Genomic DNA, 14,573 nt, shown 5'->3' with positions numbered 1-14,573 from the left:
ATGCCAGGCAATAGAGTGGTTTCCTTTTTTATTGCCAAAATAATTACTCTGGAGTACTGGAGTACGTATTTCGCGCTTTTAGATGTTTCAATGACGATATCTATTTTTCGCGATTATATGAAGAGTGAAAATTTTCAAGCGCGCGAAAACGCGACGGCTAAGTATGAATGCTGAGAAAAGCCCGTGTGAAATAATTCTGGTTCCGACTGCCGCCATGTGAGGCCACTTTGGTGCGAGGCTATGAACGCCGATACGATACAGGCTGCTAGTAGGTAGCTATTGGCTTAAATAAGGTTTATTAATACCCTGTCAAACGAAGGAAACCTACCGCTTTTAGGCAATTATAATAAGTGATTATTAAGACATGTTTCCCTGAGCTCTGTGCTTCATGCGTACATTGATAATCTCAGACGATGTTAAACTCCTGACTACTCGTATAGCATCTAGGTCCCTGTGACGTCATGAAGAGTGGCATCGTATGACCGCCAATCTGACCTTTTTCAAATGAGGTTAACAATCGTCTACTCTGGGATTTCTTAAACCAAATAATTAGTATATTATGCATACACTAATGGTGGGTAACAAATCGCAATCAATGCCTTTCGTTTACTTTGATGAAAGAAGCTACCCTATTGAAAAATTCATATTCACTAGCGCGTAGTTCAGTAAATTCGATCACTTAGGTGGCTTTTAATATTCTCCGTGCCACAATAGGATGCACCCAAAACCTCCTTAGACGAGCACTTTCCTTCTGTTTTTTTTTCTAACCTTTTTTACAGTGATTGCTTGAATTGCACTTGGCAGTATGATGTTCTTCTAGCTTTGCAAGCCACACACACAGCTGGCATTTTGCCGAACACGGACGGATTTCGTTCGCGCCTATGTAAACAACGACGACCGCTCTCTGCGTCAATGTGAAACGGGCCTAAGGCTGGACACTGGACAGTTTTGGCGTCAGCCGCCAACGATCAAAACTTTTCGAGATATTAGCGACGGAAAGTACCTGGAAATCGCTCCAATTTATTCAACCCACAGTACAACAATACGCCGTCAGTGCTCTTCGCCCTAGCAACGGAACATAAAGCCTGAAGCACACGATCATTTTTTATTCGTCATTTTCGAGTATCACTCCAGCGATCACTCAAGTGATCACTCGAAAATGATCGTCACGCGCAATTGTTTTTCGCGATTACTCCAGTGATGTGGATTCCCATCACTTTTTGCACCACTCCTCTGGTCACTTTTTTCGTCACTGAAACACCATATCAGTCAATCAGAACGCATGCCCGTATGGAGCGATTGTAGCGCAACGTTTGACAATCGTGGCAACGACATAGGTAACGACATAGATCGTGTGATTCAGGCTTTAGATTGCTTGAAAAAAATGAGGATAAATATCTTTAAGAGCGACACTGAGAAAATCATACTAGAACCACATTAAATTTCTAGGTCTGACAAAAATAAATAAATAGAGATATTTTTCCGAACGAATAGGCATGGGATTTCGTTCCCCCCCATCCTTACGTTAAAACACTTTACTATATGAAGAAATATTCAATGCTTTCCCGGCGAATAGACTTCGCAAAATGTTCTCGGGATCGCCACCGGGTCAGGAACTGCATAACTGCCAATCTTCACCAACACGCCAGCCAATCAGAGCGCGCCGCTAATGACAGCCAATTAGCAGTCATCTGGCCACGAGAGTGGAAAAATCTCACCCGACACTCACAGCCCTGAAGACGATGTCCGAGTCGGACTTCGAAACATCGGCAGTTATGCAGTTCCTGACCCGGAAGCGATCTCGAGAACATTCTGCGAAGAACTTTAATAAATTCTACACGTAATTTCGCCAAATCGTTTCCTTCTAATGTGTAAACGGCTGGTTTCGTAACACCGCCACACGCCTATCCAGGCATCTTGCGGGGTAACCAGGTAACCGTGAGAACGAAGCATTTCATGCATGCAATTTTTTCCAACCGCAAAATCCGAAATGTATTGTACGAATACTCTGAAAATGAATTCTTACTGCCCATCAGTGGTTTTACTTTCTAGTGGAAAGTAATTAGTACAGATTCCTTGCAATCTTTATCCGGGTCCAAAACTTCAAGTTTCACGTACCTGCAAATTTAAATGTAAATTTCATTTGATTTTCTGTAATATTTTATACGTAATCGCCGTCCTCGGCGGAGGAGGGGTTAAGTCCTCGCCTGCCAAACCGAAGGTCGCGGCTTCGAGTCCCGCCTGGGTAGGTTGCCCCTACCCAGGTAATGGTTGTGTGTGATAGTCGTTATTATATGTTATTTCCTTCGATGTGAAAGGCCTTAAATGAGCTCTTTTATGGAGATGAAAAATAAATAAATAATGAGGTGGTTCAATCTGTCCCGCCATATTTAGGAGTTGAATCTTTCTGGGATTAGAGTGAGTTCAGGCATTTTTTTAATAATTAGGTATGAATTTTTTAGGGCCGGTAGTACGTAGATATAAGGTGGAGGAACAGATTTTTTCTCTTTGATTTCCACAGTCACAGGTTCATTTGTATCGTCACTTTCTCCCAGCGTGTACGTCACTGCGCTCTGTCATCGCCGCACCGATCTGCGTATATATCGTTTGCCTCCCGTGGAACCAGCCACCCGAAGATGATTGGCCGTTTCGCCCTTCTCAAACCATCAGGCAATTCTCGGCGGCTGAGATTGGGATCTTCACCGCTAGGGTGCCCGAGGCACGGGAGGCGAAGGGTCAAAGGGCGTGGGGATGGAACGAGGCACGCATAATGAATGCCGCTCTCTCACACTTTTCGCCGCTGAGGGAGCTTTGTGCCTCGGCATCGAGTGAGAGGGAATTTGCCTTCTGAGCTTAGCCCCCAGGCGAATCTTTTAATCATAAGAAATTCGCGTATTCTTACCTGCAAAGCCGACGAAGGCTTCCGTGATGAGAGCACTGAGTGAGACGTTAAAAAAAAAACGAAGTTCAAGTATCTCACTTGGCCATGAGATGCCCATGGTAAGAAGTAGGATGTATGGAAGTACAGATTTAATTCTCATGCTTCTTTTCACGTATGGGTACATATTTTTACAATGTTAATTGATTTGCAAAAGCAGCTGAGACGTTAAAAAAACGAAATCAAAGTCTCTTCCTTCTCCTGAAGGTATACATTGCAAGAAGAAGGATTTTCCGAAGCAAGGATTCCATTTTAACGAATGGATTTTTTGCCATGTCCATTGATTTCCGAAATGAGCTTATTTACAAAAAAGTTGACACAAGATGGAGAACATAATCATATCCTACTTGCTTCTGTGTACGTTACATTTAGGGCACAATCTAAACATGATGCTCTCATGCTTACTGGGTTTTCCACCGTGCTTTTTTATACCCGAAAAACGACAGTTTCGTCGGTAATCACTACAAAATCATCAGGTCGTCAGTGGATTTTGATGCAAATTTGAGCCAGTATATATACGCCTTAATATTAATGACTGTAAAAGACCGCTGCTTCCATCCACTCCCGCGTTTATACACCGGTCGAATTTGCATCCAACTCAACATTTAACCTGAAGATGTTGGTGGCCCACCGGTGAAACTGTCTCCATCAAACTTGAAACAATGCGGTGAAAAGCAGGTAAGCATTAGAGCATAGTTTTTCTTACATTATTTTCCAACCACAAAATCCGAAATGTATTTTACGGATACTCTGAGAAATAAATTCTATCTGCCCTTCAATGGTTTTGACTTTCTAGTGGAAAGTGACCAGTACAGATTCCTTACAATCTCTATCCGGATCTAAAACTTCAAGTTTCAGGTACCTGCATATTTAAATGTAAATTCCATTTGATTTCCTGTAATATTTGTTACATAATGCGGTGGTCTCAATGTGCCCCGCCACATTTAGGAGGTGAATCTTTCTAGAACTCGAGCTAAGTTCAGGTATTTTTTTCTGATTTAGATTCAGGTATGAATTTTTTAGAACATGGAAGAAATCGTGGTGGGTATTTTTCATTTATGCAATAAAGAAGGGTGATCGAGGTAAATGTAATACGCATGTAAAACGGAAAAGGATAACGATTTCTTTTTTCTAAATAAAATTGGGTACATAAATTAGGCAAAGGAAACAAACGAGTTCAATTAGATATTTCGTAGTGCATTTGATTTTCCTTAATGTCAGCACTGAACAGAGACTCCCACGTATGCCTTGGCAACCGAATTTTTGTATATCGATGGCTATGTTATAACAACACATATGTCAAAATAGCAACTTTTCAGGAGAGCAAAAGAAACCATTTATATTTTTTTATTGTAGACTGAAATTATAAAACAAAAATCCATAAAACTGAAAAAAGAAGCATAAATTTGCAAACAAAGAGTGTTTTTTTTGCTTGAATTAAATTTTTTATATGTCATTACACTTTGTTTAAGATACCTGTCTCAAACCGGCCAAATTTTTGAGATACGTGTTGTTAGAACTTAGTCATCGATATATATTTTAACAATTAACGGTACCTTACTCTGTTTAGAAAAAATCACTTGTTCCCCTAGGCTTCTCAACCCCTCATATGTCATTGAAAATTTTCTTTATAATCACATTCGATGATGAATCTTACCTGTTGTAGTTATTAACATTGCGTACCGGGGTATTTAAATTCCTAGGAACGCCGATTTGGAAATATGTGCCTATTAGGGCGTAATGCCTTTGGTTTAAACATGGTTAAAAAGCTAATGCTTAGAATATAAATTTACCCAATCAAACTTAATGATGCATCAATTCATTATGAATAACAAACAGCAACTGAAAACGTGCTAACGAACACGTATTGTACGCTTTAAAATTTTTTAGGTTGACGCGCCTAAATGACGAGAATCTTCCTCATCCGTCCGGAACGTTCGGGAAAAAAATGAAGAGTATTCTCGCCATCCGTACGCAACGTGTTAAAATAGCTAGTTTGAAGGATTTTGAGCTAGCAATTTGAAGGACTCTATCCTAAAATTCTGAGTTTGAATTTTTAAGTCAGTTCTCATTCGAAGAAATACCACCAGGAATAATTCACACCCGTAACTTCTCAGCAGTAAATTTTAAATATCCTCTATGTTAAACATTTTTGCATGGATTGCTATGGTTTGCATAACAGCAATTATTTATTATAAAAAATACATCTTTACATGCTTTTTATCATTCTTTCATGGCACTATCTACTTCTTCATCCCAGTTACAATAAAATTCAAGCTTCAATAACATTATGCGACAAAATATGTCAAATCTTCCAACTAATACTTTTCATTTAATCATCTCTTTCTGCCAAGTTTAGGATTTTGAGCGGGTAACATATAAAATACTGTAAACTCGTGAATAATACCTTTGTACTCTGTTGTGTGTTCTTTATCTGAAAAACACTTAAATTGAGTCCTTCAAAAAATATTTTCCACGACACTCATTAGAATCGAAAAGTTCAGTCTCCTTCTGTGTACACTCCTTCAATGTTTGCACGAGTTAAGTGATAACTCATTGATAGTTAATTGTCTTCAAAAATGTAGTGGATGAGAGTTCAGGAAGTATGGTGAACCTAGAAGTGGCAGCGGCTCAAATGGGTATCCGTAGTGAAACAGTGGGTGTGTCTGAAAAGAAAATAGAAAACACGTCTTATTTCTAGATCTGGGTGTTCACATGATTTCGAAGGTCTTTAGCCTAGATCGAATATCTTAGATGAACGGGATAGCAAGAATATATGTTTTCTGTTGTGAAATTTTTTTTATGAGTGAGAATATATCACTCCCACCATACCGGTATTCTGTCGTGACGTATTGCTTGTTCGAAACTTAAAATATCACTTTAAATATTTCATGTTGTACAGAGAGTAGTTCTCTCCATGGTTTTCGGGTTAGCTGCGTCGAAGAAGTTTTCAGGATGACGTTTCGGCATTCCACCTTTGAGCTTCGTTTCGTGTACTTTGTTTGAAAAAGACTGTTTAATTGAGTCCATCAACAAATATTTTCAATGACACTAATTAGATCCAAAAAAATTAGGTCTCCTTTTGTGTTAGCTCCTCTAATGTTTGCACGGGTGAATTGATCACTTTGCCTATCCATTCCAAGTGGCAGACCTGATCTGAAGATGTGGCCAGCATAGGCCACGAAACGTCATCCTAAAAACAACTTCGACACAGCTAACGCGAAAACCATGTAGAGAAGTCGAATTCACCGCTGAGAAAGCCTAAAGCAGAAATGTGCAGGGAGTACCCTTGTCACTACGTTCCTGTTTCTCAAATTATAAAATTTTTCCTCAGCATTTACTCCTCAAATTTAATTTTTAAATATCAATTTAATGCATGCATGTAAATTCTGGAAAATGTAAACTCTGCATCAGTGGTGTAACTAGGAATATGCTCTGGGGAGATAGAGGGAGCGTATGGGGGTGATCCCCCCTCAGGCAACCGTGGGTCAGGGAAAATTTGGGAAAAAAGACTTACCTGGAAATATATTTTCATCATTTTGGCACTTAAGATATAAATTAGTGCATAAGCAGATGCAGTTATTATATGTCATTACAAGACAATAGTTTTATGTATCATTTTTATTTCTCTGAGGCTTTTCGGGGGAGGATCTATTCTCTCATCCCACCATAGTTACGCCTATGCTCTATATACACTGCGGACACCACTACGCTATCCCATGCTAGCTTCTATAATTCCCATGGGCATTATACCGAATTTCAACAGTTACAGATGTTTGTCCAATGCAGGCTTGAAATAAACCACAATTGGGTAGTTTCCTTCATCAAGGAAAACGAAAGGCATTGATTGCGATTCGTTACCACCATTAGTTTGGGTTTTCCCAGCATTCATACTTAGCCGTCGCGTTTTTGCGCGCTTGAAAATTTTCTTTTTTCATTTTATCGCGAAAAATAGATATCGTCATTTAAAAATCTAAAAGCGTGAAATGCGTACTCCTGGAGCAATAGTCTTTTAATTTAGGCAATAAAAAAATAATAGGAAACCACCCTACTACCGCCAAGTGCGGCGATAGTGCTGTAATGGGGTTCTCCTTTCGTTAGTGCCTTTTTGGAAGCCCATTTTACCTTGCTTGGCCACCCTTGGTGAACCGTATGGGCCTAGCATCTAGTATCGTTGACCATCGGTAAAATTGCTTTGGGAATTATAGCACCTGGATTGCGTTGTGGTCTGGGCACTGACTCTTAAATCTGAAGTCCATATAAAATTGTTTCGGGCTTGATTTTGTGGAATATTGCTATATCCATGATGAAAACACAAATGGTAATTACTTACCACACTATTCAATTTAACACTCAACGACCGACTACGTATCAACACTTTATGTAATTTTCTTGAAAATTACACAAGTGTTGAAACCATGGTCGGTAGTTGAGTGGTGAATTAAATAGTGTGGAAATTGCCGTTTGTGTTTTCATGAAGGATCTGAAGTCCATGTTTCGATTCCCGTTCCGGGGGACTTTTTTCTCATGACAACTTACGTAAATATTTGCGCCGTTCACGTGACAGGCTTGAAATAAACCGCATACTAAGTATAGCCTGATGATTTCAATGTGATAGCCAAGTTTTTAATTGTGAATTCATCACGATATAAATAGAACAGGTCCGGTCGAACAAGAGCGATGTTCCTATTACATAATTCGTACTCGTTAATTACATTTTAATATTTAATTTCAAACTCATTGGTACAGTATTGAAACCTTTAAATACCCTATCTTTATAACTATTATCAGTTTACTCATCATTAATTAGATTACATTTATTTACTCATTTGCAAACAGTTTTGGAAATAATGTGAACTTACAGCTATATTTAACCATGAGTTTTTCTTCACATTTACGTGCTCTTATTTTCGTTCACGTTAGTATATTAATTTCTTGTGGCCTCTTGTTTTTAGAGAGAGAAATAATAAAACATTAAATGTCTACTGCACATTTTTGGATGTAATAAACAACTCCAAATGATGGCACATAAAATGTTACGAATATCAATTTATACAAAAATATATAATTTTTTTATGATTCTTGGCCAACCTATTTGCCGAGTGAATCGTTGTAAAAGATTTAATCCGCAGCTGTCAATAAAATGACTCTAAAGGAATTAATTTGTGGTTTTAAAGTCTCAAGCGTCAAAGTATGCGATAATCTGGTAGCGTAAAATTTTTCTTTCGTGCCGAGCCACTAATTCGCGGAAATATTTAATTTGCCGAAATGTTTCGCAGATATATATACACCCTTCACACTTTTAATCGTCCAATCCTAAGAAGAAAATAATGAGAAAATTTCATCAGCGGAAGGTATGCAGATTTGGTGGGAATAGGGGTCTTTAATTAAAATCTTGGAGATGCAGAAATTTCCTTCTCAATTGGAACTGTGCCCTTTATTCCTCGCGGAAATATTAAAAGTGTGCTGGACCCTTCATGATTTAATGATTTAGCGTCTCTTAGTCTGCGATCAATTCCTCCACAGTTTCTTGTGAATTCCAACATAGCATAAAAATCATCAATTCTTATGGTATAGAGACTTTACCTATTTGTGAAAGACTTTACCAAAAATATCGCACTACACTAAATCAGAGGAGTGCGACATTTTTGCCATTCACTTCTTCGGTACATATTTATGTATCTTGCTGTAATTTAGACTGTGGATACGAAGTTTTTATACCAATAACTGCATGAAGATATTCTTTTCAAAGAAAAATATCATCAGAATACTATGCATAACGGTAAGGACATACTGAGGTAAAGAGAAATTGAGACGTTTGTAGCACATTTTCTTTTTTTTTTGTTTGATAAAATTGAATGTATATCCTTATGATCACTATAATTGATTAAAATTATATCTTGCAGTAATTTAGACTGCATAAACAAATATTTTAAACCAATATCTGCGTAATGATATTCTTTGCGAACGAAAAATGTAATGAATACCTTCACTTAGCATAACGGTGAAAAATACTGAGGTAAATAGAATGGAGACACTTGTAATTCATGCTTTTTTGTTTTGAGAAAATCGACCACATATCCATATAATCTCCATGATTGATTACATACCTTGGGGTAATTAAGATATTGGATCGAAAATTAAAGATTTCCTCCATATTTTACAGCTAAAACTCGATTTCCGATTTCAATCGAAATCGATTTTTCCATCACTACATTGACAGTCCCACTTTTTCCCATTCTACTGAAAGCAGCACAAATTGGCCTTTTACAACAGGGTTTTTCAACAAGTTAACAATGACACGTGTACAAACGAACAATGCCCTGGATAGGGGTAACTAAACCAGACGGAACTCGAACCCACGACCAGGCAGGCGAGGACTTTACGCCGCGCTGCCGCCACCGAAGCCGACAAAAAATTTATATTTTATGATGCAGTATTGTTTAACATTTTTTTTTAAACTTTTGTTAGAGTGAAAAAAGGGCCACAAGAGGAAAAACGGCCTCTCGAGAGCCTTGATCCGGACTCCACAGCTTAGGAATTGCCCACCGTTATAACTTAGCCGCGACGGTTATGAGCGCTTACTTTTTTCTCAGTGAACTCGTAGAAATCCCATTTTTTGTGCCCACATCTTTCTCAACCAATGATTGAGGTGTGACGTCTGTCTTTTTTCCGCATTTCGTTGAAAATAGCACAAAAATCATTTCCTTTGAACTCTCTTGAGAGTAAGTGATCATACTTGCGATGATTTGGGGTGAAACTACATTTTTCTTCATTAACACATGATGGATTTATTTTTTTTTATAACTTGTACTATTCCATCAGATTTGTTCTTACATTTTAAATTTCTCGTCCCATTTTGACCAAATTTATAATTTAAGTGAGGCTATCGTTGCGGGACTTTACAAGGACTGTATGTCCTTTGGCCCTTACTCATATCTCTGGCCTCAATTACATTTTTAATGGTGGCGCGCTGCGGTTCTGTTAGGTTTTTAAGTTTTTTTTAAGCCATCTTATTGAAAATAAATCAATGTATCTGTTTATATATTTCATCACAGGTATATACCAAAACAATATAGTAGTTATTTATTCTCGAAACAGGAATTGTTGACTGATGCATGTCCCATTACTTCCTCATTACGTTGAAAATAGCCCAGTAAAATATATTCTTTGAGTTTTTCTTCGTAACAGGCATTCATTCCTGTAAGGATTTGGGAGAAAACTACATTTTTCTACATTGAAACATCACGGATATGTCTTATTCAAATGAATATGTATTATTCCATTGTATCTATTCTTACATCGAAGAGGTCGCTCATCTCATTTGATAAACACATTTATTTCCCGCGATTTTTTTTCTTCCGGGGTATTAGAAAGGACGTGATCGGACTCTTTCACCTTCCTCAGGCTCCTTGCGCAAAGATCGATTATGGACGAAGGGTAAAAAACCGGCCGATGTTTCATCAGCGGAGCGCTGCTTGCAAATACGCCGGATTTTTACCGGTCAAGCGGTCACTTGCTTCGTATTGGTGATCAACCGCCTTTAATTTGGTACCGGATCGTGGGCGGTCAGTGTGCAAGCTGCCATGGCCTCCAATGATTCACCATTGAAATACTTTACCAATGTGAACAATTTGAGGGTATGGAACCTTGTACACTTACCGACCATGCACTGGCAACGACAAAAAACTAAGGATTAAGGCCTGTTTACACGATACATTAACACGTACGAGTTAATGTACGTTTGCGTGAATGATTTTTGTGGACCGTAACGGAACATGTACGAATGCATGCACCAAATTAGAACATGTTCTATTTTCTGTGCATGCATTCGCACAAGTTGGGTGGTTACACGGTGCATTCTGGCGTTAATTCTCGCGTTCATACATTTAGATATTAACCCGTACGTGTTAATGTACCGTGTAAACAGGCCTTTACTCATTATGATTAAAAAATTTTGGGCTATGTCGCCGCGTCAATTCATGGGTGGCCCCAACGTTTCCCGACCGGTGCTGGTCGCTTTTTCAAGGGATTGTATTGAACAATTGATTCAACAATCCCTTGAAAAAGCGACCAGCATCGGTCGGGAAACGTTGGGGCCACCCACGAATTGACGCGGCGACACAGCCGAAAAGTTTTTAATCATAATGACGAGCACCCGCGAAAGTTTTAACGAAGAATTAGGCCTTTAGTCAATCAGCAGCCGGACATTTCCACTGTGGGCCAACGGCGCGGCGCCTACACAACAATCCAGCAACCGGTTCAAATTAAGCGAATGTACAAGTAGCGCTCAACCGATAAAGTATTAGCCGTCCAATACGTTGTATGTGTGCGCATGGAACCTAAGGCTTGACGGTCCCGCGCTTTCCGGTCGCAGCCTGACCTACCTCTCCCGCCCCGAAGTTCCCGCCAAATTGTGGCGCGGGCTCTGGTGGCGGGCTCTTTTGGATCTGCCCCCGCAGACCGGGGGCGGGCCGACCGCCGCCGAGGTACAGCACGAGGTGAGAGTGCGGCGTGACTCGACTCCCGTACTCGTTCGCGTGCGGGTTGAAAGTGGCGAAGGCTCGGGTGGCGCCGCCGTGCGGCCCGGGAGGCGGCCGGTTCTTGTCGGGTATCAAGTCCTCCCGGAAGATGGGCTCGAGGTGTCTGACCAGGAAGTGTTGCTGCGGCCGCGCAGTGATAGGTTGCAGGTTCAACTGGAGCAGGAGGGCGGCCATCGGCGCCCACAGCAGTATCACCTGTGGGAAAAAAAGCGAAACGGTGAGTTCCTGGCGCGGATTCAGTTCCCTCGCGGCGCTGACGAGTCTTAATAGGGTAGTGCCCTTCATCAAAGAAAAGGCATTGATTGCGATTCGTTACCCACCATTAGGGTATTTATAATATATAAATTATTTGGTTTTAGAAACCCCGGTTTAAACGAATGGCATTGGTCAATTTTATTCTCATTTGAAAAAGGCCAAAAAGGCGCCCATGCGATGCCACTCCACGTGACGTCTCAGGGACCTAGTTTCTATACGAGTAGATAGGAGTTTTACATCGTCTGAGATTACTAATGCATGCATGAGGCACAGCGCTCATGGAAACATGTCTTAATAATCACCTATTAAAACTGGCTAAGGTCGGAAAGTTTTCTTCGTTTGATAAGGTATTACTAATCCTTATTTAAGCCAAGCGCTACCGGCTAGCAGGGTACTCTGATACCTGCTAGCATCCTGCGTCGTATCAGCGCTCGAAGCTTCGCCCCAAGGTCACCTCGCATGCGGCAGTGGGAACCAGAACGACGTCATACGGAGTTTTCCCATCATTCATACTTGGCCGTCGCGTTTTCTCGCGCTTGAAATTTTTCACTTTTCATTTAATCGCGAAAAATCGATATCGTCACTTAAAAATCTGAAAGCGTGAAATACGTACTCCAGGAGTAATAATATTTTGATGCAAGCAATAAAAAAATAATAGGAAACCACCCTATTATGTGAGGGATGATATCAAAAGGCGGTTTTGAAGAAAAAACCGTTCTCCTAGTACACTAAATACCAATGGTCGACCTTTTTTAATGCCATATTGGCGTCGATTGTCATAGTTTTTTAACCATGCTTATTAACTAAATACGCTTCATATAAAACTATGCTGCGTCCTTTCTTTACGCATTAAATTATCCAACAAAGATTTTTCAACAGATGAATAATCCACCTACTAAACTTTATTATTTTATTTATTTTCTGTTACTGAACTCATTTTTTTTTATTGGAAATAAAGAAATAAAACTTTGTAAGGTTCACTATTATTTTAATACGGGTACGACCCGGGTTTCGTAACGTGGTTACGTCTTCAGATGAAGATGAAGATGTAACCACGTTACGAAACCCAGGTCGTGCCCATATTGAAATAATAGTGAACCTTACAAAGTTTTATTTCTTTATTTCCAATACGGAGAGGTTTCACAAAGTAAAGCCTGATGTTTTAATTATACCTAATTTTTTATTCGCAGAAAATGTTTGGAAAACTCCTCTCATTGACTTCTGAATTCAAATTGTAGAATCTCTCATGACAATTTCTATACCTTCGACCCTTTGAGGAGGCAGTCATCCTAGGCCGCCTCAACCAAAAAAAGGGCTGGTCAGGACATTTCCCCGAACATATGACAAATACGAAGGACAGAAAAGACGAAAACAGAAGAAGTGTAGGGAGTGCTTCAAGAAGTATGTCCGCCAGGACACTTCATATTACTGCCCCACCTGCCTGGCTGAGCCTCGATTGGGTCTAGAGTGTTTATCAGGGGTATCATAAGAATTTGTTATGCTGAAAATTATTTACACAGTTGGACAAAATTGTTTTTTTAATGCATATCTTTTATATTTTCTAATTAAGTCTGTTTATTTAGAGAAATGATAATATTTCATCTATAGTAATTAGTAAATGAAAAATTCTTATTCATATGCTCGTCAATTTCTGATTTGTAAAACAATATGTTTCAATACAATAATTCTTCGTTTATACAAATTTTCCTTTTTATTTATAAACCCTAAGTGTGTCATTATAAAAACTTTTCCAGAAAATATCATATCGTTCAGTCGCATTTTCCATCATAGGGAACAACACTTTTGCAGAAATTATTGGTAATACTCGCAATAGTTACTTTAGTCAATAAAACATTTAAAAACGTATTTAAATATATCATTTCCAGATTAAAAAATTAATAATAGCTGCATTTCTATTTTCATTAGAGTTTTCCAGAAACTGATTACTTCTGAATGGGATTTCGCCGCAGTACTGACAAAGAGCAGAGAAATATCGGTAACATATAGGTGTGTTGCGGGAGGGTATTACAAGTTTGACAGGACACTTAGAAAATGTTATTTTCAAATTTTTTACAAATGAAGGGTTACTTCTGGAAAAAAAGATTGAAAAAATGTATCTAGCATCACTACTCATAAGATCACTCCGTTAAAATAATAATAAAAAATGCAAATTTTTGCCAAAATGTCAGGCACAGATCATTTTCTCTAAAAATCGGTCAGCACGGAATGTGTTATAGATGAAAACACTATATTGGGATGAAAATCTACATGAAAAAATCATTAGGGATTCGATTTCAGATCTCCAGATTGCATGTAAAATGTCTCCCGGTAAGATATGCTACCAGTTACGCCACCAATCCATCATCTTCCAAGCAGGGATGGCAAGTGTAACGAAACGAAAATGCTTCGTTGCGACACGGAGGGAAACGAGAATATGAGGCCTGGGTTTAGTTTCGTTCGCACACGAAATTAAAATCACCAAGGAGTTCGACCAATCGACCCGGGACGAAACTTTACTCCCTGAAACGAAACTAAATTAATCGAAACTCCGCTGCTCATAGTTAGGTTTCCATCCCAAAATTTGAGTGGAGGGGGATAAGAGGGAATTGTTTCGACATCGCTTGGCTAATTAGTAAATTAACCTGTGATTTTGGTTCGAGCAGTAGAACTATTTACAACTGTAAATGAAGTAGGTACTACTTTTCGAACTGGCTAGATTTTGCTGTTCAAAAAAATGCTGGGAAATTCCTGTATCTGGACGCGTCTACATTGACTTGTTTCATCGCACTACAAGACAAACTTATACTTCAGCTAGCTCTAGGTTCATCTATTTTATC

The 14,573-nt window shown here is 39.1% G+C and overlaps 1 protein-coding gene across 1 annotated transcript; it reads right to left on the bottom strand.

Annotated features, from left to right (window-relative positions):
- Positions 1-4,912: 4,912 nt before the first annotated feature.
- LOC124173522 lies at positions 4,913-11,671 on the bottom strand. Its single transcript, XM_046552965.1, has 2 exons — positions 11,326-11,671; positions 4,913-5,604 (listed from the first exon to the last, which is right to left on the bottom strand). Exons 1-2 carry the CDS (start codon positions 11,653-11,655, stop codon positions 5,512-5,514), a joined length of 423 nt encoding a protein of 140 aa, XP_046408921.1. The 5' UTR covers positions 11,656-11,671; the 3' UTR covers positions 4,913-5,511.
- Between the last annotated feature and the right edge of the window lie 2,902 nt (positions 11,672-14,573).

Source organism: Ischnura elegans, unplaced genomic scaffold (assembly GCF_921293095.1).
Source record: "Ischnura elegans unplaced genomic scaffold, ioIscEleg1.1, whole genome shotgun sequence".
Classification (NCBI taxonomy): Eukaryota; Metazoa; Arthropoda; class Insecta; order Odonata; family Coenagrionidae; genus Ischnura; species Ischnura elegans.
The sequence above is the reverse complement of the archived record's forward strand: the minus strand, read 5'-3'. Positions and strand labels throughout refer to the sequence as shown.

Coding starts and splice junctions, on each gene's coding strand:
- LOC124173522 (XM_046552965.1), bottom strand. CDS start 11,655: ATGGCCGCCCTCCTGCTCCAGTTGAACCTGCAACCTATCACTGCGCGG. Junction 5,605..11,325: donor GGAACTTCGGGGCGGGAGAG/GTAGGTCAGGCT, acceptor TTTTCTTTTCAG/ACACACCCACTGTTTCACTA.